The 27,535-nt window shown below is 33.5% G+C and overlaps 1 protein-coding gene across 1 annotated transcript in view; it reads left to right on the plus strand.

Annotated features, from left to right (window-relative positions):
- Window positions 1-27,535, plus strand: part of ABCB11 (ATP binding cassette subfamily B member 11) — a 114,425-nt gene that overhangs the window by 40,228 nt on the left and 46,662 nt on the right. The window contains exons 11-16 of the mRNA XM_012544786.3: window positions 13,124-13,237; window positions 15,324-15,434; window positions 17,283-17,408; window positions 20,493-20,696; window positions 23,734-23,904; window positions 26,736-26,937. Coding sequence (XP_012400240.1) covers window positions 13,124-13,237; window positions 15,324-15,434; window positions 17,283-17,408; window positions 20,493-20,696; window positions 23,734-23,904; window positions 26,736-26,937 — 928 coding nt within the window. The remainder of the gene's footprint in view (window positions 1-13,123; window positions 13,238-15,323; window positions 15,435-17,282; window positions 17,409-20,492; window positions 20,697-23,733; window positions 23,905-26,735; window positions 26,938-27,535) is intronic.

Here is a 27,535-nt window from a genome sequence, read left to right on the forward strand (position 1 = left end):
AAAATAAATAAATAAATAAATAAAATGCCCTGCACCAGAAATAAATTAGTTGGAAACAGAAGTGTAGGATTTATTGTTTTGCTATACTCACATTGTCCCAGAAAAATGAACAGAATTTTAACTAGTTTCATTGTATATCTGAATCCAAAGTTTCTGATATATATTTTTGCAGTAATGAAATGAATGCATAATGCATAATGGACCTATGATGTCATTAGCCTTTCTACTTGAAGAGCATATTAATGAACCATTTATCCACTGATTCTTAAACAATATAAGTAGTTCCTTCCACAACTGACCCCCATTTGATATTCTGTCTAAAGATAAAACACATGGTAGATATTTGTGGCACAAATGCTATTTTCTACAGGAAATCTCTCCCACGTTGACCTGCTCCTTCTGTGCCGGTGTTCTAATTGCTAATTTTTATCCCTTTAATCTTAGCTTTTTCTGCGTTCCTGTTGCTACCTTTTAAACCTTGTGATATTGTTCTGGACAGAGGGAAAAGAAGATAAATGTAACATGCGATAAGCAATGTTATCTTGTAGTAAATAGAATAAATAGGAAGACCGGAGTGCAAATTTTGCCTCATATACTTGTTAATTGTGTGGCCCTGGCCAAGTCACTTAATCTTTAGCTGTTATTCATAGCACCTTTGTTACTACTTTAAGGTATGTGAAGATCAAATGAGATAAAGTTTGCTGAACTTTAAGTCCCTACATAACGATGATGATGGCCAAAGTTATCTATTACTAAAGCTTTATAACAGTCACAATCATTATCAGAAGATCATAGATTTAGAGTTGGAAGACATGTTTGTTGTCATCTCATTCAACATTCTTAATTTACTAATGAAGAAGTATGATCACTTAGCCAATGGTACATAACTAGTACTTGGAAATCCAAGCCCTGTGATTCTGAATTGAATGCTCTTTTTACAATGCTACGACTGTTGCTTTTACATCATCAAATGTTATGGGGCTGTTGGAATGAAGGAAAAGGCAACTGAATGAAATAGAAAGCTTCTCTAATACCCATGAAGATCCTCTCCAGACTCTCTGAAGTAACTCTAAGTGGGCCAGTTTCTTCTTTCACTAGATCAAATACAATTATTTATTGGGTTTGAAGACCACAAGCTCTCCTCTCTTTTTCTTTTAATTGAAGATCCCATTTCTTTTCTTATTCAACTGCTATTTCTTTGTTTTAAATTAAATAGATTTCGAGCTTTGCATTCCTTACCTTTCTTTAAGTGTCTCAGAGATGTTAACTTCTTAACTCAATGAATCTCTAACTGGTGAAATTGAATAGCTAGTAGGTAAGGAGAGAGGAGATAGAGGGTTTGGAAAATAAAAGCTAACTTGGTCTCTGGACGAAGGGTAATCTGCTCAAAATAGCTGCAAAGTGAAATTTGTGTTTGGCTAGGTCTTATCTCCCTCTTTGTTCTTCTCTTCCTGAAATTTCCTCTTATTTGTTTCTTAGGATCCCTGTGTCCTCCTGCTGCTTTGAAGAGGCTGATCAAAGTCCTTATTACAGTATTACCTTCAGCTCTGATTTTCCCAGTGTCCCATACTCCTTTCTTTAGCCTCACATCAATCCCTGATATAATCTCACATTCCTTTGGTATAGACTGCAACAGCTGGGAAGCATTTTTAAGAACTATGTGGTGGTAGTTAAGCCACAAACCTGTAACATGTGGAGCTAAGGAAGTGGAAGTTACTGGACTATTTGAGTTCTTCCAAGTTACAATGGGGTGAGGCTTGACTAGATAAGTCAGGGATAAATTTAGTAGGCTTCAGAGAATGAGCAAGAGTGCCTCTAAGAAAGGTCAAACTCAGCCAGGCCAGAAATGGAGCTGATCAAAGATCTGGGAACTGACCATTAGAAAGATTGGACTTGTGTGTAATCACTGCATTTCTAGCCTCAACAAGATGAGAATATCTAGTCTCAAAGAACCCCAACCTATTTATACCCCTACCTTTCCCCATAGAAATTGTTGTTTAGCCATGTTTTCTTGATTCTATATTTGTAAATTTGATTTTAAGTGTAGAACTTAATATTTCTCTCTAATTCAAACCACACCATCATTCTAGAGTACTGAGAGCTTCCTCATACTAGACTCTTATGTACAATATGTTAGCTCTTTCTCTAATATTCATATCATATATAAATTTGTAAGAATGTCATCTATGTCATTTCACTGATGAGATGATCTCACTGATGAGAACATTGAACTTATACACAACCAAAGACATTTGTGTCACTCCATTAGAGATTTCCCTCCAAATTGGCATTAATCAACTATGGCTCTCTGGAATATGTCAGTAAGTCAGTTCTAAATTCATTTAAAAGTAAAACAGTCTAGGTCATATCTCTCTTTATTTTAAGCATAGTGCTAAACACTGTCATATAATTTGAAATCTAAGTATATATCTTGATATTATATATATATATATATTCTAGATCTAGCAGTCTAATTACTTTATAAAAAAAGAAAAATTTTATTAATTTTTATAGAATTTATTCTTGGTAAAAAGCCATACTGACTTTTAGTAACCATATATCCAATATACTCAAATAAACCTGATATGGAAATTCCCTTTATCAATATAGCTTGAATCTCATTCATGGCTTCCCTTCTTTTATCACTCTTATAAAAATCATATAATCAATCTTACAGCATTTGGGGATATTGGTTATGGTTTTTTTTTTTTTAAACATTGCCAAGATATTAAAAGAACCCACTGTTCTTAAAGGACAATTAAAAACAAATCCCAGGACTATTCTCAGATAACATTTTTTCTAGCCAACTGCTTACTTTATATAAATTCCTTTCCCAACTAATTCTCTAACCTTCAACCAAAAGTAAAGATGGGACCTGCCTCCCAATTTCCCACACAACAAGGTCTTCTGTTATTTCCTCTTTCTTTTCCCTGCCATGTCTACATAATCTTTAAAAATGCTTGCTATGTTCCTTCTAGATGTATCATTTGTGCAAACATAAATCACCAGAATACTTGAGTTTCTAATGTCACTGCACCCCCTAGTAATACCTGACTATGTAGCTTAGGCTATCCTTGAATGAAAAGGGGGCTGACAAAGCCTGAGTAAGAGCTGAAGTCATAGATTAGCCACTATTGCCATGTCTAGATAGTTTCCTTAATCTCGTCGATACATGCTGCAGTCTCATCTTTAAAAAAAAAAAGAAAAAAAAAAAAAGGCAACTTGCTTTGAATGTACCACCACCTCAACTTATCATCATATATCTCTCTTCTTCACTCTTGATCTTTCAGAAAGAGTAATTTATAATGACTTCTCCTACAACTCCACCTAGTTATACTCAGACCCTGGAAATCTGACTTCTAATTATTGAAATTCTCCCTCAAAAGTCACTAAAACTCTTAATTGACAAATCCACTGTTTTTTCTTCAGTAATTATCTTAGAATTCTCTGAAATTTTCAGAGTATACATAACGTATTCCTGGATAATTTCTCTTTCCTTAGCTTCTTGCCTCACTGATTATTCTTTCTTAGTCTCCTTCCATGGTTCCACATCTTCTTCCCATTTTGAGACTGTTGTTCAAGTCTTTCATTCTATTTCTCTCTTCTCTATCATATTTCCCTTGGTGATTTCATTTGTTCTTGCAGGTTCAATGATCACTATCTGGTTTTCCATATTCAATTTCTTGCTGAACACCTCTCTATATACTGACACATCAAACTCAACATGGCCAAAGTTGAGTTTATCATAACTTGCAACAGCCTTTGCTACTTTCCTAATTCCCTATTTCTTTTGAGGGATATACTAGTCTTCTAGTTACCCTTAAATCTTAGAGTCATTTTGATGCTTTACTCTGCCAACTTCACATCTAATTAGTTGCCCAACCTTTAATGGATTAAAAAGCATTTATTAAGCACCAACTATATGTCAAGTACTAAGTTAATTTTTTGGGTTTTCCCCCAAAATTATCTCATATTCTTTCTCTCTATTCCATTCATATTGACATTAGTATAGTTTATGACTCCATCATTTCTCATCTGAACTATTACTATAATGACCTTCTAATTTGTCTTTGTCTCTATTTTTGTTCCTCTCAATCCATCCTCTACCTTCAATATTGTTAACCTACAAATCTCATTATGTAACTCTCTTACTCAAAAACCCTTATAACAGAATATCTTAATTTGGGATCAGTGAACTTAAAAAAATCTGTTTGATTTTAATTGTTTTTGTTTTTAATTAAAGCTCTTTATTTTCAAAATATATACATAGATAATTTTTGACATTCACTCCTACAAAACTCTGTGTTTTAATTTTCCCCCTTCCTTCTCTATCCCCTACCCCAGTAGGCAAAAGATCTAATATGTGTTATTCCTCTATACATATTTCCACAAATATCATGCTGCAGCAGAAAAACCAGATCAAAAAGGAAAAAAATGAGAAAGAAAACAAAATGTAAGCAAATAACAACAAAAATAGTGAAAATACTATGTTGTGGTTCACATTCAATTCCCACTGTCCTCTCTGTGTGTGCAGATGGCTTTCTTCATCACAAAACCATTGGAACTGGACTGAATCATCTCATTGTTGACAAGAGCCATGTCCATCAGAACTGATCATCATATAATTTTGCTGTGTACAATGATCTCCTGGTTCTGCTCATTTCATTTACCATCAGTTCATATGAGTTTCTCCAGGTCTCTCTGAAATCATCCTGCTGGCCATTTCTTTTAGAACAATAATATTCCATAACATTCTTGTACCATAATTTGTTTAGTCATTCTCCAAGTGATAGACATCCACAAAGTTTTCAGTTTCTTGTCCCTACAAAAAGGGCTGCCACAAACATTTTGGCACGTATGGGTCCTTTCCCTCCTTTATGATCTCTTTAGGATACAAGCCCAGTAGAAACACTGCTGGATCAAAGAGTACGCAGTTTGATAGCCCTTTGTGCATAGCTCCAAATTGCTCTCCAGAATGGCTGAATCAGTTCACAACCCCACCAACAATGTATTAGTGTCTCAATTTTCCCACATACACTCCAACATTCATCACTATATTTTCCTGTCATTTTAGCCAATCTGAGAGGTGTGTAGTAGTACGTTAGAATTGTCTTAATTTCTATTTCTTTGATCAATGATGATTTAGAGCACTTTTTCATATGACTAGAAATGGTTTTTCTTTCTTTCTTTCTTTCTTTTTTTTTGGTTTTAATTTCTTCATCTGAAAATTTCTTAGTTCATATCCTTTGACCATTTATCAATTTGAGAGTGGTTTGAATTCTTATAAATTGGAGTCAATTCTCTATGTATTTTAGGAATGAAGCCTTTATCAGAACCCTTGAATGTAAAAAAATTTTCCCCAGTTTATTGTGTCTCTTCTAATTTTGTCTGTATTGGTTTTGTTTGTACAAAAACTTATTAACTTAATATAATCAAAATTATCCATTTTGCATTCAATAAGATACTCCAATTCTTTGGCCACAGATTCCTTCCTTTTCCACCAATCTCAGAGGTAAATTATTATTTGTTTTTGTTTTTTAAATTTGCTTATAATATCACTTTTTATGTCTAAATCATGAACTTGTTTCAATCTTTTCAGGGTTGGTGCTCTATCCACTCTGCCCTCTAGCTGCACCATTCATTATCTATTTTATTATATTAGCTCAGCCTACCCATGTGCACTTGACAGTTTCTAGTTTGTCCCCATTACACATGGTGCTTTTTGATGGTTTTAAATAGATGCTATTGATCATTTTAAGGAAAACTCCATTTATTCCTATACTCTCTCTAGTGTTTTTAATAATAATGGATGTTGAATTTTGTCAAATGCTTTTTCTGCATCTATTGAGATAATCATATGATTTTTGTTAGTTTGGTTATTGCTATAATCAAGTATGCTGCATTCCTGATATAAATCCTATTTGATCATGATGTATTATCCTGGGGATAATTTGTTGTAATCTCTTTGCTAATATTTTATTTAAGATTTTTGCATCAATATTCATTAGGGAAATTGATCTATAATTTTCTTTCTCTGTTTTGACCCTGTCTGGTTTAGATATCAGCACCATGTCTGTGTCATAAAAAGAATTTAGTAGGATTCCTTCTTTCCCTGTTTTTCCAAAGAGTTTGCATGATATTGGAATTAACTGTTCTTTAAATGTTTGGTAGAATTCGCAAGTAAATCTCTTGGCCCTGGAGGAGATTTTTTCTTAGGGAGTTGATTAATAGCTTGTTCAATTTCTTTTCCTAAAATGAGATTATTTAAGTAATTTCTTTCCTCCTCTGTTAATCTGAACAATATATATTTTTTGCAAATATATATCCATTTCACTTAGATTATCATATTTATTGGCATACAGTTGGGCAGAATACTTCCTAATTATTGCTCCAATTTCCTCTACATTGGTGGAAAGTTCATCTTTTTCATTTTTGAGACTAACAATTTGATTTTCTTTTTTCCTTTTTCTGATCAAATTAAGTAAAGGTTTATCTATTTTATTTTGGTTTTTTTTTTTTTTTTCATAAAACTAGCTCTCAGTTTTGTTTATTAGTCCAATAGATTTTTTTTTTACTTTCAAATTTATTAATCTTCCCTTTTATTTTCAGAATTTCAAATTTGATATTAACTTGGAGGGGGTTAATTTGTTCTTTTTCTAGCTTTTTTTAGTTACATGCCCAATTCATCGATCTTTTCTTTCTCTATTTTATGCAAATAAGCATCTAGAGATAAAAACTTCCCCTAAGAATTTCTTTGGCCACATCCCACATATTTTGGTGTTTTCTCACTGTTGTCATTCTCTTGGATGAAATTATCAATTGTGTCTATGATTTGTTGTTTTACCCACTTATTAGATTATTTAGGATCCTATTAAGATCAGATTATTTAGTTTCCAATTAATTTTTGGTCTATTTTCCCCTGGCCCTTTATTACATGTGATTCTTATTGCATCATGATCTGAAAAAGATGCATTTACTATCTCTGCCTTTCTGCATTTGATTTTGAGGTTTTCATGTCCTTATATATGGTCAATTTTTGTATAGGTTCCATGAACTGCCAAGAAAAAAGTATACTCCTTTCTGTCTCTATTCAATTTTCTCCAAGATCTATCATACCTAACTTTTTAAAAATTCTATTTATCTCCTTAACTTCTTTCTTATTTATTTTGTGGTTCAATATATCTCGGTCTGAGAGAGCAAGCTTAAGATCCTCCACTAGTATAGTTTTGTTGTCTATTTCTTCTTGCAGCTCTCAACTTCTTCTCTAGGAATTTGGATGCTCTACCACTTAGTGCATACATGTTTAGTATTGATATTACTTCATTATCTATAGTCCCCTTTAGCAAGATTCCTTCTTTATTTATTTTTTAATATAGATCAATTTTTCCTTTTGCTTGATCTGAGATCAGGATGGCTACCCCTGATTTTTTTTTTTTTATTTCACCTGAAGCATAATAGATTATGCTCCAGCCTTTTACCTTTATTCAGTATGTATCACTTTGCTTTAAATGTATTTCTTGTAAACAACATATTGTAGGATTCTGGCTTTTAATCCAATCTGTTATCCATTTCTGTTTTATGGGAGAGTTTATCCCATTCACATTTACAATTAAAATGACTAATTTTGTATTTCCTGTCATCTTATTTACCCCAAATAGTGCTTTTCTCTTTCCTTTTCCCCTTTCACTCCTCCCCAGTATTTTACTTCTGACCACTATCTCCCTCCAACAGTCCTCCCTCTTTATAGTCCTTCCCCCTTTTTTATACCTTTCCCCTACTATTTCCATATTCATTATTATGAGCCTCTCTGTTTCCTTTCCCCTTTTCCCTCCCACTTCACTATGGGGTAGGACAAGTTTCTTTGTGAAGTCAAATCTGTCTCATATTCTCTCTTTGAGCCACATATGAGAATAAGATTCACACAATATTCATCAATATGGTCTTTGCCTCTTCATGAAATGTAATTTCCCTCATTTTACCTCCATTTTCTTCTTTTTCCAATACAATAATCTTTCTAACTCTATTGTGACAATTACATTATCACAATAAAATCAAATTATACCAGCACTCTCTAAAGTATAGCCATAACAGTGATATAGTTCTCAAGAATTCTTTCCTTTTTACCTTTTTATGCTTCTCTTGAGTTTTGTATTTGGAGATCAAATTTTTTGTTCAGCTCTGATCTTTTCATCAAAAATAAATGAAATGTATCATTGAATGTCCATCTTCTTCTCTGAAAGATAATGCTCAATTTTGCTGGATAATTGATTCTTGGCTGCAATTCAACTTCCTTTGCCTTTCAGAGCATCAGATTCTAGTCCCTTCGATCCTTTAAGATGGAAGCTGCTAGGTCCTGGGTAATCCTGATTGTGGCTTCTTAATATTTGAATTGTTTCTTTTTGACTGCTTGAAATATTTTTTCCTTGATCTGATAATTCTGAAATTTAGCTATGATATTCCTTGAAGTTTACATTTTGGGTTCTCTTTCAGGAGGATATCGATGAATTGTTTCAATACCTGTTTTACCTTCTGGTTCTAGGATATCAGGGCACTTTTCCTTGATGATTTTCTGAAAAATGATGTCTAGGCTCTTTTTTCCAGCATGGTTTTCAGGAAGTCCAGTAATTTTTAGATTATCTCTCCTAGACCTATTTTCTTGATGAGCTGTTTGTCCATTGAGGTATTTTACATTTTCTTCTATTTTTTCTTTCTTTCTTTCTTTCTTTTTTTTTTTTTTTTGGTTTTATTTAACTGATTCTTGATGTTGCAGTAACTCATTCATTTCCATTTGTTTAGTTATCATTTTTAATAATTTATTTTCTTCAGTTACCTTTTTTAGCTCCTTTCATATTTAGCCAATTTAATTTTTAAATGAGTTGTTTCGTTCAATGGATTTTTCCCCCATTTCACAAATTCTGTTTTTCAAGGAGTTTTTCTTTTTCTTTTTCCATTTTGTCAAGTCTATTTTGTAAGGAGTTATTTACTTTTTCCATTTCACTAAATTTATTTTTAAGGAGTTTTCTTCAGTTAATTTCTGTGTTTCCTTTTCCAAACCCTCTTGCAAATTTTTCATTTTCTTTTCTCATTTTTCTTCTAACTCCCTTATAAAATCCTTTTATAATTCTTCCAAAAGAGTCTTGTGAGATGGAACCAACTCATATATCATCCTTTGGGCTTTATCTGGAGATGATCTGCTTTTAGTGTGCTCAGGGTTTGAAATCTGTTCTCCTCTCTCTTCATAAAAACTATCTATGGTCAGAGTTCTTGCTTTTTTGTTCATTTTTTTTTTTTTTTTTACAAGGTTGAGGTTTGCTTGTAGGGAAAAGGAGAGCTTGTCTGAGCTTCCTCTACAGGTGATAGTGGCTGTGCTGGGTCAGTGCTGATTAACTTCTAGGGCTCAGTGGGCGCGGCCACATCCTGCTTATTCTGGGTTCAGGGGCTCACTATTTGCCTTTTGCATTTGTGTTGAATGTCTTACAGCTAATCTGCTGATCTCCTGGCTTACAACCAGGAGAGAGTAGGCAACACTGCTATAGATTCTTCCCATCATATGGGGCCCATATTGCCTGAACTATGCTTGTGCTCAGTTCCTTCCTCCATGCTAATTGAAACAGACCTTTTCTTCAGTTCTTTCAAAATATCTTCTGCTGGAAATTTGTTAATACTCCAAATATTTGTGGGTTCTGTCACTCCAAAACCAGTTCAGAGGCTTGATTTGGTGTGGATCTGAGAGACATCAAAGAGAGCTCATATAAAGACATGTGTCCTCTCTGCCATCTTGGCTTTGCTCCCACATTGATTTTAACTGTATTTCAACATGATAGATTTTCTTTGTAATTCTGTAGTTTTCTAAAAATTTAATTTGTGAATTTAAAAGCATTATTCTGAGAAAGGGTCCATCAGGTGCAACAGATTATCAAAAGAATCCATGGATAAAGAACTTTCCAAATGTAAGTGCTCTTAGATTATTAAAATTTTCCAAAAGTAGTGTCTTTTCCCCAATATAATCTAGTTTGTACCATGCTTTTTTGATGAAATAGCACAGAGTTTTGGGTCAGGCAGGCCAAGGTTTAAACTAAATCTAGTTTCTAATATTCAATTCATGATCAAAGATGAAACATTTCTATGAGAATCTATTTTGGTTATCTGATGATGGCACTTAGGTTAATGAGAGTTTTGTGAGAATTAAATAAGATAATGTATTTAAAAACACATTGCACATTCTTTGTGTAAATATAATTTCCCCCAATGGTGTACAAATTCCCTAAGGACAGAAACTGTAGTGCTTTTTCTTATACCCTAGTGCTTATTTTAGTGTCATTGTATACAGAAAGCCCTTAATAAATTGAAATGATATTGCTAGCCCTATACCTAAAAGAGATAAAAAAAAAAAATAAGGGGGAAAAAAGGTTGTATGTAAACAAAAATACTTAGAGCAGCTTTTTTTTTTTTTTTATTGTTGTAGTGGTGGCAAAAACTGGAAATCAAAGGGATGGCTATCATTTGAGAAATAGCCAAATAATTTGTGGTATATGAATGTGATGGAATACTATTGTACTATAAGAAATATGCAAGTGAATATTTCAGAGACAGGGAAATACTTATACAAATAGGTGCCAAGAAAAGTAATCAGAACAGGAAGGACAATATATGCTATAAAATATAGTTTTGAAGACTTTTATAAACTGATGAATAAAATGAACAAACCAGGAGAATAATGCATTCAGTAACAACAACACTGTAAAGATAAATAATTTTTAAAATTGGGTTGATAAACCCAAAAAACCCCACTTATGGGATAAGAACTTAGTATGTGAAAAAAAATTGCTGGAAAAATTGGAAAACAGTAAGGCAGAAACTAGGCAGTGACTGACACCTAATACCCTATACCAAAATAAGGTCAAAAGGGGTTCATGTTTTAGACATAAAAAGTGATAATATAAACAAATCAGAAGAACAAAGGATAGTCTACCTCTCAGATCTATGGAGAAGGAAGGAATTTATGGTAAAGAAGACCTAGAGTACAGTATGAAATGCAAAATGGAAAATTTTGATTATATTAAATTTTTAAAAAATTTTGTACAAACAAAAGTAATGCAGACAAGATTAGGAAAAAAAAGGCAGAAAATTGGGGGGAAATTTTATATCCAAGGGTCCTGATAAAGGCCTCATTTCTAAAATATAGAGAATTGACTCAAATTTATGAGAATTCAAGCCATTCTCCAATTGATAAATGGTCAAGGAATATGAACAGACAATTTTCAGATGAAGAAAGTAAAACCATATCTAGTCATATGAAAAAATTCTCTAAATCACTATTGGTCAGAGAAATGCAAATTGAGACAGCTCTGAGGTACCACTACATACCTCTCAGATTGGCTAAGATGACAGGATAAGATAATGATGAATATTGGAGGGGATGTGAGAAAACTGGGATACTAATACATTGTTGATGGACTTGTGAATTGATCCAACCTTCTGAAGAGCAATTTGGAACTATGCCCAAAGATCTATCAAACTGTGCATACCCTTTGATTCAGCAGCATCTTTCCTGGGCCTTTGTCCCAAAGAGATCATATAAAAGGGAAAAGAACCTACATTTGCCAAAATGTTTTTAGCAGCCTTTTTGGGTCGTAGCAAAAATCTGTAAACTCAGTACATGCCCATCATTTGGGGGATGGCTAAATAAATTATGGCATATGAAAGTTATGGAATGTTCTATAAGAAATGATCAGCAGGATAATTTCAGAAAGGCCTGGAGAGACTTACATGAACTGATGCTAAATGAAGGAAGTAGAACCAAGAGAACATTGTATACAGCAATAACAAAATCATGTGATGATCAATTCTGATGGATGTGGCTCTTTATAACATTGAGGTGATTTAAGCAAATTCTAATAGACATGATGAGAGAGCATCTACTCCCAGAAAGAGGACTGTGGACTGAATGTGGATCGCAACATACTTTTTTCACCTTTTTTTTGTTTCTTTCTTGCTTTTTGTTTTCTTTCTCATTTTTCCCATTTTGATCTGATTTTTCTTGTGCAGCATGATAAATGTGGAAATATATATATATATGAAAAAAGTATAAGAGCTCTATGATCAATGCAATGATTAGCAATGATTCCAGACGTCCAATAATTATGTTAATCACTTTTTGACAGAAAATGAGGCATATACTTACATATATATATATATATATATAGATATATATATATATACACATATAAACATGTAGGTATATTGTATATATACATATATACATAATGTAAACACACATGCATTTACATATAGCAAATAAGATAATTGTTTTATTGTATGATGAATATATGTTACAAATAACTTCTTTTTCTTTTTTTTTTTTTTTTAGTGGAGTGGGGGATAGGAGGGAAAGAAATAGATTTTTATTAATTAAAAAAAATTTTAAATGGAGAAACTGCCATAGATGTGGAATATTACATAAATTTTCAGATGAGACCCTTATATTATTGAAATGGAAATTATTAAAAAAATGTTTGCAATGCAAAAACAAAACACATCAATAATTTTTAAAAGGAAAAAATAAATACCCATTGTATTATAAAATAGATTCTAAACCTTGGAAACTTTTGGGGGGAGAAGGGTTGATATCTCTAGAGATGATGCTAGATTATTAGAATTAATGTTGAATTGAATTAAATTGATTTTATTCCTCTCCTCATAAACTGCTTTTGTAGCAGTAATAACAAATATGGATTAAAGACCAAATCTTTCTCAAGCATCATATTTTAAAAATCATTCATATTGTTAGCCAAACATCCAACATTCTAGAGAGTGATGTGTCTATCTAGTCCCTGCCTTATTAGTCCCATATGATCTTTGTTTGACAAAGGCAACCTTATGAGACCTACTTTGCAAAAACAGTATGAATGATGCTTGTGAAATTTTGGAGGAAAAATAGAATATACTCTTATAGTTTCTTAGATCTTAGCATACATTTTTCAGACTGCCAGGGTAGAATATCCCAGCAATCTTATAATCTTTAGTAATCATTTGGATGATCTTAAAGATTTTTCAAGCCTATAGAAAGTCTAATATATATAAATTGATGGATAATTATTGTAATATATCTTTCACATATCAGGTTTTCTTTGGAGTCTTGGTAGGAGCTTTAAACCTTGGTCAGGCATCACCTTGTCTGGAAGTTTTTGCCGCAGGGCGAGCTGCAGCTGCCAATATCTTTGAGACAATAGACCGGGTATGTATTAACTATCTTATAATTTTAAAACTAATATAATAGCAACCAATGTTCATATAGCCCTCTTAATATTGGCAAAGTGCTTTATATCTTATCTCATTTGATCCTGAGAGATGCTATCATCTCCTTTTTACAAGTAGAGAAACTGAGGCCAGGAGAGGCTATGTGACCTACCCATGTCAATATAGCTAGTGACAATAAGTCAACAAACATTTATCAAATATCTCCTATGTTCCAGGCACTGTGCTAAATGCTGGGCATACAAATAAAATAATTAAATAAATAAAACAACAAAAAGGATTTCTGTTTTCAAAGAATTCATAGTATAATGGAGAAGATCACATGCAAATAATTATATACAAATGAGATAATGACATATATATTCTATATAAATTGGAAATAATCAACAGAAAGAAAACACTGACATTTAGGGGAATTGGGAAATGCTTCTTACAGAAATGAGATTTTAGCTGGAACTTAAAGGAAGCCAGGAGACAGAGAAGGGCAGAAATTGCTTCCTTTTGTCTTTATAGCCTCAAATCTTGTACAGTTTGGGACATATTGAATTTAAAGTGTCTATGACACATCCAAGTTGATATGGCCAATAGGCAGCTGGAGACTGAGACTGGAAGTCAGGAAGTAGGTTAGGGGTGAATAAGTAGATCCAGGAATCATCTGTATAGAAATGATAATTGAATTTCTGGGAGCTGATGAGATCACTAAGTGAAATGAAGTTTAGGAAGCACAGATGTACACCTAGAACAATGCCTTTGAATATACCTATTGTTAGTAGAAGCAACCTGAGTGAAAATCCAGCAAAGATTAGGAAATGATCAGACATATCAGAATGAGATCAGAATATCAAAGTAAAGTAGATGATCAACAGTATCAAAGACTGAAGAGAGATCATAATGGTGAGAATTAAGAAAATGTCATATGGTATAAATTATATAAAATAATAAAATCATAACTACTTAGCAATTAAAAAATCTTTGGTAACTTTGGAGGGAGAAATTTTAATTCAATGCTGATGTTGGAAGCCAGACTTCAGAGTTAAGAAGAAAGTGAGTGAGAGGAGAGATAGTGGAGGTACAAAAGGATGACCTTCTTAAGGAGCACCATCACAAAAGAGGCAATAGATATGAGACAAAAGCTAGCAGTAATCAAGTGAGGCATTTTGAGGTTGTTGGGGTTTTTTATGAATAGGGACATATCAGTATGTTTGTAGGTGATAGAGTAGCAATCAGGTGACAAGGAGAATATATTATCTTATTTGTGACTCACAAATGATTTGCTCAGTCAGGGTCACAGAGTTAATGTCTAAAGCAGAATTCAAACTTAGATCCTCCTGACATTAAAACCATCATTTGTCCACTATGCCATCTTATATTGCCATCTTCATAGTAAAGTAAGATTGAATGAAACCAGAGACTCTTCTCTACTGACCCTTACCAACACTGAGTTAAAGACAATGGAGTTCAATTCATTTCAGAAAAAGAACTCCAATATTTTTCTTTCTTTTAAAAAATATTAATTTATTTTTAACATTCATTTAAATTTTTTTCAATTCCAAATTCTTTCCATTCCTCCAGTCTCTCCCCCAACTATTGAAAAGGCAAATAATATGGTACCCATTATATGTGTGAAGTCATGCAAAACATATTTTGAGATTAGCTGTGTTACAAAAGAAAAGAAAACAAAGAAAAATAAAGTAAATAAAGTATGCTTCAATATATACACATTGACTCCACTCGTTTTCTGCTGCACTATGTCAGGAAATATCAAGAAATTAAAATGAAAGTAGTTGATAGGTTATCCAGACTGTGTGCTTCTAGAGAAAGGAACCTGGTAAAGCTCCTTCTTTGGTGGATAGGGCCCTCCAAGTAGACTTTCTTGGGGGCACATTCTGCCCAAGGCAAAAGTAGAGATAAACTTAGATCTCAAGATAATTGAAGGGATTTGAAGGACCACTGGAGAGGGGATTTTTTTTTTTTCAAATGGTAAATACAAAGTCAGTTGGGGAGAGTTAGGATAAACCCTAAAGCTCCTACTTTTTGATCATTTAACCTTGTCTATTCTGCTTCAGAAACCAATTATTGATTGTTTATCAGAAGATGGTTACAAGCTGGATAGACTGAAGGGTGAAATTCAATTCCACAATGTGACCTTTCATTATCCTTCAAGGCCTGAAGTCAAGGTAATTATCTTCTGATGACAAATATTGTTTATTAACATATGACATTCTTCTTGTTTGATTAATAATGTCCAAGGTCCCATAATAAGGCTGCTTCCCTTGAAATCTGGGAGTGAGGTGATTTATTGGCAACTTTCTGGAAATGATCTTAAGAATTGTGTAATTGCTCCTTCTGATTACTCATTGCCACATTCTTCTGTGTTCTCCATTTTGTGCACGTGCCTTAGTCAAGCCCATGAGGATGTTGCTGAAACTAGTCACGCAGGTCATGTCATTCTATTGGCATGTGACCAAATGAGATATACAGTGTTCAGAAAGAAAAGCCTCATTTCTCAGATCCCTGGGATTCCAGAAAAGTGCCATTATATTGGGTGTGTGAGATGGCAAAAAGATACATATGCTGCCTCTAATTTTTTATTGGTAAGGCAGATTCACAAGGACTTCCAGGTCATGTGTTTTCCAGTAATGGGCAAGTTTCACTGAGTTATTATGCTGCCATAAAACTGATTTAGAGATGGTCCAGCACCCTTTAATGAGAATTTCCTTAGTCTTACACATTAAAGTCTTCAAGACAATGACTCTTCAAAGAAATTAAGATCCTTTCAAGCCATAATAGCTAAACTTTGTCCTTTATTACTAGAGGTATTCTAAGTGTATTTCTCCTCTTTATCCTACATTGAATTCTCCTTCACTGGCATGGCCTGGTATGCATGCATACATTTAGCCCCTATTATATACAAAGTATTGGACTATGGGTTAAGGAACATAAAAAAGAAAGTTATCATATAGCTACAAATATAGACATGATCTTAGATTGTATAGGCCACATAAAAATATACACAGCTGCCACCAAGTGTGTAATTTACATGATATTCTCAGAATTGATCACATGAAAATCTAAAAGATTTGTTCTAATCTTGTGTGTAAATGTAAGTACATATAAATAAATAATGATTAAATTTTAGATACTTGTGATGAAAGAGCAACTTCATTGTTGTTTGTCAATGAATGCTTTGGAATGAGAATTCAATCATTATATTTCTTTGTAGACTTCTTTCCCCAAGACTTATTACTTATATCATTAAACAAGATCTTCTTCTTTGACTGAAATTATTAAAACATGAGCATATATATATATATATATATATATACATTTGTACACATATATATGTATATGTATACATATATATTAGGTAAGATTATTTATCTGGTATGAAAAGAAATATTGATAAAATTTAACCATATTTTAAAACATTTTCACTTACTGAAGACTATCATCAATAATATTTTTTGTTTAACTTTCCTAAATTTGAATGATTGGCTTAACATAAATGTAATTATGATTGTTTGTACTTTAATGTAGACACTAACCAAAATCTAATTTTAAAACATAAGTATACAAATTCCCTAATATATGCTAACAACCCACAAATTAGGAGATTGTTTTTCTAAGACAATTTGTCTTCTTAATGTTTTGTTTGCTTAAAAAATCTCTGATACCTTTTGAAGCTTTGGTAAAACATAATTCCTTTTTAAAAAATTTATTACAGGTATCAACCATAATAGCATAATACTCCACTGATCTAAACTAATATTTTTATGTACTAATAGCAATCATCAGTTAAATAAACAATTAGATTAAATTCAAATATGAATACTGGCACAATCCAATGTCAATAAGTGTGCGTGTGTATGTGTATGTGTATGTGTAGGTGCATGTATATGTGTATATGTGCATGTGCATATATAGATGCAAGAGTGAATAAGTTGACTAAGACATCTGTTTGTTTATCCTACCTCTTTGTGCGATATTTGTTGTGAAGTTGATCTATGTTTTATTTTTTTCTTCAGATTTTAGATAACCTCAACATGGTAATAAAATCTGGAGAGACAACAGCTTTTGTAGGATCCAGTGGAGCTGGGAAAAGCACAGCAATACAACTGATTCAGAGATTCTATGATCCCAGTGAAGGCATGGTGAGTTTATTCAGGGAATTCCTTCTGTGTATGTCAAAACTTGAATGCTTTGACCACAATAGTTATAGTCTACACTGGAACTGTGTCTACACTCACTCCTGATTCAAGCATTTTGACTACACTTTCTGAATAGGAATAACCTGTTTGAATAAGTGTTTGGATTGTATTTGGACAAATTTATTTGATGATTAATTCAGTCAAAGTAATCCAAACTGTTATCCATGTAAACGAGGCCCAAAAGTTTTACCACATTCTGAACCTGAGCTTCTTTTGACATTTTGTTGTCAGCCTCTTTTTGTTTTTGCATAAGTTACAGTTTTGCTAAGTTACAGATGCTCAAAATATATCAGACAAGAACATCAAAACTTAAACTGCTCAGAATTAGACACAGCACAAAATAGCAGATAGAGAGCTGGCTTTTCACTCAGAAAGAACTGGACGCAAGTTTTTCCACTGGTTATGTTATACCAGGCAAATCTTTAACTTTGCAGTAGCCCATGCAAATCTCTAAGGTTATAAAATGCAAAGATCACTAACTGATCTTCATTGTTAGAGGACAGGTTCTCAACATCAACCTAACATCAATGAAATAAATCACAAGTCCAGGGATCCCCAAAATGCCTATGAGTAATTTTATATAGGGCAACTAGGAAGTATAGTTGATAGAGTACCTGGCCTGATATCAGGAAGACCTGAGTTCAACAAACACCTCCTTGCTGTGTGACACTGAGCAAATCACTTCTCCTTTTTTGCTTCAGTTTCATTTATAAAATAAGCTGGAGAAGAAAATGATAAATCTTCCTAGTATCTTTGCTAAGAAAACCCCAAAATAGGGTTACAAAGAGTTAGATATGACTGAACAACAAAAATTTATATAGATTTTAAAAGAAAGTTTCAGTTACAGATTGGGGATGATTTTTAATCATTAGTAATAAGCATTTTATTCAAAGTTTATTCAATATCCCAAATTTAGCTTTAAATATATCACAGAATTACAAAACCACAAATTTTCACAGTTAAATAGACTCTCAGTGGGCATTTAATCCAGATTACATCTGAACAAGAATCCTATTTACAACTGTCTACTGAGAATCTGCTTGTAGATCTCTTAAGAGGGGGAAACCACATTTCCAGAGGCAGCCCATTCCCTTTTTTGGAGAACTATAATAATGTCCATAAGTTCTCTTTATATCAAGCTTAAGTTGGCCACTTTGTCAACTTCTACTCATTACTTCTAATTTGGTAGTCTGGGGCTAAGCAAATGAAATCTAATCTCTCTTCCCATTCCTGCCTTTCAAAAGTCTGGAGGATAACTATCATGTCTGTTTCTCAGGTTTCTTTGCTCCAGTTTTACTTTCTGCAGTCCATTCAAATGATCCTCATTTGACATAAATTCGAGACCCTGCTCTGGACACTCTCCAGCCTAACTGGCCAAAAGCCTAGCTGGAAGCAGAAAGTCATGTTGGCAGATGTAGTCTGCTTGATTCTCAGTGACAAACACATTGAAACACATATTATTGATGGTTTCTGTGAAATTCCTTGTGCTGTCACACTCTGGAGAACTGCATTATTTTGACAAATAGAAAAGAAATCAGCAACAAAAGTGACTTCTCATTTTTCACAGACATGATGTCTCTCTCAAACACTTTTCATGGCTCTTATTCCTCTTATCTGAATAGCACCCACAGTTTACAGGACATAAAATGGGCACTATTTCTACAGATTGCTGCCCCATTTTTAAATTACATTGGTTTACAATAGCAAAGTGTCTTTATATGTACTATCAAAAAGTAAAATTTACCATGGAATTCATGCCCCAGTATGGTGATACTTATTTGTAAAGATAGTGACTTTTGACATTTACATTTTGACTACTTATCAATGCCATCCATGGGCATTGAGTGTGAACCAGTAGCAACATATAAAACATAAGGAACTTTGAAGAACTAGAGTAAGCCTGTCAACAGGAAAATATAAAACTATAAATCAAGTTGTTCTGGCCACATAGCAATGGCAGTGAATAACAGAGAGATATTCCAGTGCTCTACTCATATTTTGAAAATATCAAGAAAAATTGAAGAAGGCTTCTAATACTTTGAGCAGATGCATTGTGATGAACTTATTGGAAGACAAGAAGACAGCATCATCTGCTGTGAGTTCTGTGAGACCTGCCAACTCCTTTTCAGGGCTGCTCATCCACCTTTGATGTCCATCTACCATCCAAATCTCACCTGTGGCTTCAAGAAACTGTGGTGTCCATAGTGACCCTACCCCAGAAATACCATCTCAGCTAATGGATAAACCAGTATGAAAGTAATTGAAAGTCCTCAAACTCATAGGTGAATTAGGGAGATGTCTCCCCCAAGATGTCAAGACTTTCCTTGGTAGATTGGGTGGATGAGAATAATTTGTTCCAATAGCCATGATGATGACATTTGAATCTGTAGAGGCACTTAGAAGTCAGACATCAAAGACTCAAAGGTCATCCATTGTACTAAGCCATCACCAGTTGTCTTGACTTTTGTCCATGACTCTGGAAGAAAAAATGACATATATGATTTTGCACAACTCTGATTCACTTAAACCCCAGTTCACACACAAGTCAAAACATCACCTGTGATGTCATTGATCCTCTATGAAAATAAAGAATGAATAACAATAGGAATTTTAATTTAAGGATAATAGGCAATCAAACCCCTTTGTTCTTCAAGTGTATCTATGTTGTCACCAATGTGAATATTCCTTTCTAAGAAGATCTCAACTCAGTCATTCCTGTCCCTGTCATGTGCCTCTCCTTATGTCTTCCCATAAGTTCAACACAGTGTATTGGTCTAAAATGTTAGAGGCTTTCTTCACAATCCCTTGATATTATAAACTAGTGGGCTTGAAGACCTCCAGTGAGGAAGAATTCACTAGCTACCAAGAGGTTTTATTCTGTATATCAACATAGACAATTGAAAAGTGCTTTACAATTTAGAAAATGTTTTCTTCAGAGATCTTTGAGTCCCTTTGTTCCTGTGATAAAGTGTTCAGACACACATCACTGAAGGAAATATTAATAGTGACTGTTTTTATATTCTGCAGGTGACCCTAGATGGACATGATATTCGCTCCCTTAATATTCAATGGCTCCGATCCCATATTGGGATTGTTGAACAAGAACCAGTACTGTTCTCCACCACAATTGCAGAGAACATTCGTTATGGCAGAGAAGATGCAACCATGGAAGATATCATTAAAGCTGCCAAAGAAGCCAACATCTACAACTTTATCATGAATTTGCCACTGGTACTCTCTGTCCCACATATATTTTACCTAAAATTAATGAATAGCTAGCATTTTTCTTTCCATTTCAGCCTTGAATGCCCATCTACATCTTAAGATAAATTACCAATAACACTAAAGAATAAGTAATAACATGAAATAAAATTGTTAATGAAAATCAACAAGTCAAATTAATAGGCATTTATTAAGCATTTATGATGTTCTAAGAAACTGTGCTAAATCCTAGGATATAAAGAAAGGCAAAAGCTGTCCATGCCCTCAAGGAGCTCACAGATAATATTAAAAAACCTAAACATATATGGTATAGCTATAGAGAGAAGGCACTAATATCAAGGGGGACTGGATAAGTTCTCTTATAAAATAATGAGATTTGAGCAAAGACTTGAAAGAAGTTAAGGAAGCAGAAGGCTGAGGCAAGGATGGAGAGTATTACAGGCCTGAGAGTCAGCCAGCAAAAAGATGTAGAATTGGAAGATGAAGTACTAAATGTGAGGAACTGCAAGTAAAAAACCCCAAAACTTTATACTTCTTCATTGCTTTAATGGTGATCCTTCAAACCCACATAGCTACATTCATAGTTTTCTCTATTTATCTGAGAAATTATTTGGCATTGCTGTGTTATGATTCCAATATAAATTTTGAAAGAGTCGAGAATATTTTTAAAATCATAAAATCACCTAGTAGAATGTAAGCTCCTTGAAGGCAATGACTTTCATTTATGCCTTTGTTTTCCCGGTGCCTTGCATATATTATTTATTTAATGAATAAATAGATTTTTAAAATACTAAAAGGGTTTAAAGGTCATTTAATCCAACTTTCATTTTTATCTAATTGAGTAATTGGATAAATAATAATACAATTAATAATAGAGTAATAAATAATTAAAATTTTGAGTTCCAGATTCTTCCCCTTCCTCCCCACATACTCCCATTGAGAAGGCCCTCAACTTTCATTTTAAAGGCAAGAAAATTTGGGTTTTTGAGGTAAAGTGAATTACAAAAAGTCACACACCTAATTAGTATCAAGGCCAGTCTTAGAACTCAGGTCTTATAAGTCACAAGTTGAATGCATTTTCCAACATACCCTGAAAAGCTTTCTTTTTTCCAACTTAAATGATTTTATTTCTATTCCATGAAACATGTTTCTGACATGTAACTTGACAAATTGGAGATCCTTGAGAGTACCACTGATTATTTGAAAATAGCTGGTATGTTTGCTTTAAGGACTAACACTCTCTTCGTAGTTCATTTGTTGAGCTATAATAAAGATGGGGCAACCAAACCTTCATCTCAAAAATTTTTGGGGTGCTGATAGAATTTATAAGTCCTTTAGTAAAACAATGAGCTAAGTACCTATTCAAAATAATTGGCTAAAATAGGAACTATCATACCTTCACCATATCTAAGCTCCTTTCCAACTTTTCCCCTATCTATTCTCCTCTGCTTTTATAGAGGATTTGTAGTTCCCTAGGGGCCTTGTCTCCACCCCAAAGATCAATGTCATGAAGGTTCATCCAATTAATTGATTTTGTCCTAAATAATTGATATGAGGGATTTTATACTTCTTGCCTCAGGCCTGATTTGGGCTACTTGTCCTTGGGGCAATCACTAATTATAGCTCTGGTCATCATGGTCAACCAGATACTATAACATCTACCTTTTTTTTTTAGAAGGAATGATTACATTTAAAATAATGTTATTGATTTAAAAAACAGATAGGGGAAGTTTTCTGTCACTGATATCTTAACTCACAGAGCAGTTGCTATGACCTTAACTTTTTGTATCCTTATGTAGAGAAGATATGATGAATAGTAAAAAATTTTCAAGTCCATTTATGATACTGCATATTTCCATTCCTTTGTATTAAAACCTGGCTGATGCACTAGGCATTTGTAGTGTCTAGTGAATATAAGCAGACACAGGTTACATACTCAGTAAATGCTAATTCATTCACTTCAAGTCAACAAGTATTTTCTAAGCAAATTAAAATAATAGCTAGCATTTATATAGTACTTTAATGCTTGCAGAGCATTTTATAAATATCATCTCATTTGATGTTCACAAGAATCCCTGGAGGCAGATGCTTATTATTCCTAATTTACAGATGGGAAAATTGAAGCAAATAAAGGCTAAAAGACTTGTCCATGTCTTACTACTAGTAAGTATCTGAGGGTAGATTTGAACACAGGCCTTCCTGACTCCAGATCCTTCATTTTATCTACCTTCTATGTGCTAATAGAGGGTACATATTACCCTCTATTATGTAATACATAATTTATTATATATTCATTGCACACACATATACATATGTGTGTGTATATATATTTCATTTTAAAGACAAGAAAATTCAGGTTCCTAAAAGTCATTCCTAAATGACTTGCCAAAAATCACACACTTAATTAGTATCAAGGCCAGGCTTAGAACTCAGGTCTTATAGGCCACAAATTGAATGTATTCTCCAATATGCCCTGAAAAACTTTCTTTTCTTCAAATTTAAATGATTTAATGTTATGAAACTTTTCTCAAACTTTATTATATAATTATGTATCATATATTACTATATATTACAAATTACAGATTATAATTAATTTTATCACAATGAAAGAGATGATGCGGTTGATCACTTTTTCTTTCGCGGTATAAAGACAATTATGAAAATTGTTTTTTTACTGAATTCTCTACTTAGAGAGAAAACACTAGTATTTCATTTGTGTCAGTCTTCTAAGGTGATTTTTCAGGATACTAATCAATTCTTCCTTTCACTGCAGAGTTTTATTTGATGTCGGTATAAGTGAAGGATGTTTGTATAGCCTGGCGAGCTTCAGAATAAAAACTTGAATCAATTTTTTACCTCATACATGTCCTCAAATATTGATTAGATCATAACCTCTTTTTTTCTGAAAGGTGGCAATTTTTTCCCCCTGGGAAGTTAGAGCTGGGAAAGATAAAGTCTAGAGGACATAACAGGAATGAATGGATCTACTGAACTGTTGTCTAGTACCAAAGGAAACCTCTCATTTTAATTATCTTTTTTGGCTTAGAAATTTGATACCCTTGTTGGTGAAGGTGGAGGCCAGATGAGTGGAGGCCAGAAACAAAGGATTGCTATTGCCAGAGCACTGATACGGAACCCTAGGATCCTGCTTTTGGATATGGCCACCTCTGCCCTGGATAATGAGAGTGAAGCTATAGTTCAGGCAGCTCTTGATAAGGTCTGTTGAAATGCTCTGTTCATTTACAGTATGTAAAGAAGCTTTGGGAAAACTTTTGTATTCTGAGATGTGTTGATATTTAGTAAATGTGTGTGTGTGTGTGCGTGTGTGTGTGTGTGTGTGTGTGTGTGTGTGTTTGTAATATAATGGTTTCCTCTGCTTTTGGATTATTGGAAGAGAAAGCCTTTCTCTCCAGGGTTCTCCAGGTCAGCACAGGAGAGGCTGGATTGAGATCCTATTCTGCAAGTTAAAGCTTGGGAGCCCAACAGCTTGAGAAATCACAGGGCCAGGTCCCTCTTCTGATTCTATCTTCCCCTGGCAGCCTCAGATGAGGAAGTGATCATTGAGAGTTCAGCTGAGGAGGACATATGCTTATGGCAAAATTCACAAGAACCAAGGCTGGGAGAAATAATAGTAGAGAAAGATAGAGAAGAATATCTTATTTCCTTTATTTCTTTTGCTGAGTTTAATAAATGCTGATATTTTGAATAACATTTTACATATATCATCATATTTGGTCCTCACAAAAATCCTTTAAAGTAGATGTTACTGCTATTATCATTCTCATTTTATTAGTGTAGAAATTGGGATTCAGATGACTATACAGGTAGTAAATACTGAAGGGATGATTTAGGCTTAGATGTCGCGAGTCTTATAGGAAACTGCCTTCATACCCAGGCAGTTCAATTTAACAAGCATTTACCAAGTGCTCACTTTGTTCAAGGCATTGTATTACAGTTATATCTTCCATATTTTATGATGCCCCCAAAATTTGGAAATCCATGTAAAATTCTTTGGCCTTCCCTTCATACCAGAGAAAAAGTTTGAATTTTTTTTCTTTTCCTTTTATTAAATGTTTACAATACTTTATTGTAAAATTTGGGTTAAGTATATGGTCAGAGGCTCTGTGTGCCTTTGTACATTGTCTTTAGCTTTTGCAAAACCCCAAAATTCTCATTTAATTTCTACTACCAGCCCACAATATATGGAAACTGCAATGAGGAAAGTTTTGATGTGGAAGGGATAACTGTATAGAATTACTGCCCTCAACAAGTTTGTGATATGATAGTTGGGCTACAAATATATATCTGTAGGCAGCTGAGAGTTCTTATTTCACCCAGGGGTCCTCAAACTATGGCTGCGGGCCAGATGAGGCAGCTGAGGACGTTTATCCCCCTCACCCAGGCTATGAAGTTTCTTTATTTAAAGGCCCACAAAACAAAGTTTTTGTTTTTACTATAGTCCGGCCTTCCAGTCTGAGGGACAGTGAACTGGCCACCTATTTAAAAAGTTTGAGGACCTCTAAGCTAATAAAGTAGGAGAAAATGAGATGAAAGGGGATAATCTCAGATTAATGGTTCCTTTTGACCCTAGATGGAGGAGATGGTTTAATTTACCTTTAGTTTGAGGAGTGCATTGCTCACAATTATATGGCATTACTTACTGCTAAGATAATCAAAATGCTGAACTGAAATTTTAAAAAAATGTTCAACCTAGTAGTCTATAAAACTGGTCTATCAAGTCTGGGCTCATGCCACTAAGAGATGACATGGGGAAAAATTAGAACTTCTATTTATTTTTTCTTTTAAAAAGAAATTAATCTTACTAATTAATGTTATATGTTTAATATATGCATTGGAACTGATCCCCTCACTCTCTCTAAATGCCAGATGATCACATGTCACTATTATATTCAAAATCCCTAAAGAAAGAATGGGAATTCTATAACACACAGGGGTTGATAGTAGTGATCTTACTTATAAGGTCTTTAAATCCCCTTACTTATAAGTCTCTGATTTTTACACAGTAAAATAAAAGAAAAAAATTAATATATGTTGTTTATTTTGTCTTTTTATTTCTATTTTGTGTATGTATTTGTCCAGTAATGCATATATAGTATTTTATAACTATATATCTATATATGTATACATATATGCAAATATGTATATGTAGTATCCCAAAATTGGGACACTTTTACATATTGGGATTCACAAAATGTTCTTGCTAATAAAAATATGCAATCAAAAAAAGATTGGAGACTACTATTCTAAAAGTAAGTTTTTGACTTTTAGTCGTCAGAGCTAGAACATAAGTTCTTCAGAGGTCAGACAACATACATCTTCTTTTTCTTTTGCTGCATCTTCCAGAAACATCTAGTCCAATGGTCTGCATTGAAAGGTATTTGTTTTCTTTTGACCTGAACAAGCTAGTGATATATTGAAAATTTTACTCTTCTTGTGGAATCTAGCAATTGAACATTTATAAAATTGAAATGTTGCCAACCTTTAAATAAGCTAGAGGAACTTAAAGTATTTGAAACTTTTTTCATTTTTTTTTATCATTTTCAGTTCTAGATCACTATTGAGTATCATGCTATGACTATCAGAAAAGGGGATGACCCAAATTAGTACATGCATAGTTATTTCTTAATATTCTTACATAGCAAACTCCTGATTTATTAAAGTGTTCTTATGAAATAAGAAGAGATTTGAACTCAGTATTCCTTGATCTTTATTCAGTTTTCTATCATTAAAATATTGTACAACTCTGATCAACATAAAGACCAGCCATGATTCTGGAAGACCAGTGATGAACCATGTTACCCACCTTTTGACAGAGATGATAGATTCAGGGTACAGAATGAGACATATGTTGGACATGGACAATGTAAAAATTAGTTTTTGATCATTGTACATATTTTTCATAAAGATATTTTTTATTATCTTTATTTGGTGACAGGATGGGAGGAAGAGAAAATTAATTTTTGGTCATTAAGAAAGTAATATTTAATTTCCTAATAAAAAAAATGTGATGTTCATCCTTTCTCACAGGCTCAGTGTGGACGTACCACGATCACAGTAGCCCATCGTCTGTCTACTGTCCGAACAGCAGATACTATCATTGGATTTGAACTTGGAAAGGCTGTGGAGAGGGGTACCCATGAAGAGCTGCTAAATAGGAAAGGTGTTTATTTCACTCTGGTGACTTTGCAAAGTCAAGGAGACCAAAATTTAAATGAAAAGACAATAAGAGGCAAGTATTCTTTTTTCCTTATTCTTGTGAAATGGGATTGTAAATGGGAGGAGGATGTCTCTCAGCATATCTATGCACTTACTATACACATGGAAGTGAAGATCTCAAAATTATTTGTTTTTGGTATTGACTGATTAGCCAAGCTGTAAGATCTCCAAAGGGTGTGTGTGTGTGTGTGTGTGTGTGTGTGTGTGTGTGTGTTTAATCTAAGGCAGTTAAGTAGCATAGTTGATAGAATGTGGTGCCTGGAATTAGTAAGATCTAAATTCAAATTTGGTTACTAGTTGTGTGACTCTGGGCAAGACATTTCACCCCTGTCTGCCTCAGTTTCTTTAACTATGATAGATAACAATAGCATCTACCTTCCTGGTTATTATAAGGATCAAATGAGATAATATTTGAAAATATTTGAAAAGTGCTTAACACAGTGCCTAAAACACAGAAAATGTTTAATAAACAAGCATTTCTTTCCTTCCCTCTTAAAAGTTTGTTTTTTAACCAAATAAATACAAATTTCTCCCTTCACACTGTGCTTTGTAGAGTCAGCTATGTGTCCAGTTAGTTTCATGTACTTGACATTCTTGTTCAGAATTGGCTT

Source organism: Sarcophilus harrisii, chromosome 3, assembly GCF_902635505.1.
Source record: "Sarcophilus harrisii chromosome 3, mSarHar1.11, whole genome shotgun sequence".
NCBI classification, from domain to species: domain Eukaryota; kingdom Metazoa; phylum Chordata; class Mammalia; order Dasyuromorphia; family Dasyuridae; genus Sarcophilus; species Sarcophilus harrisii.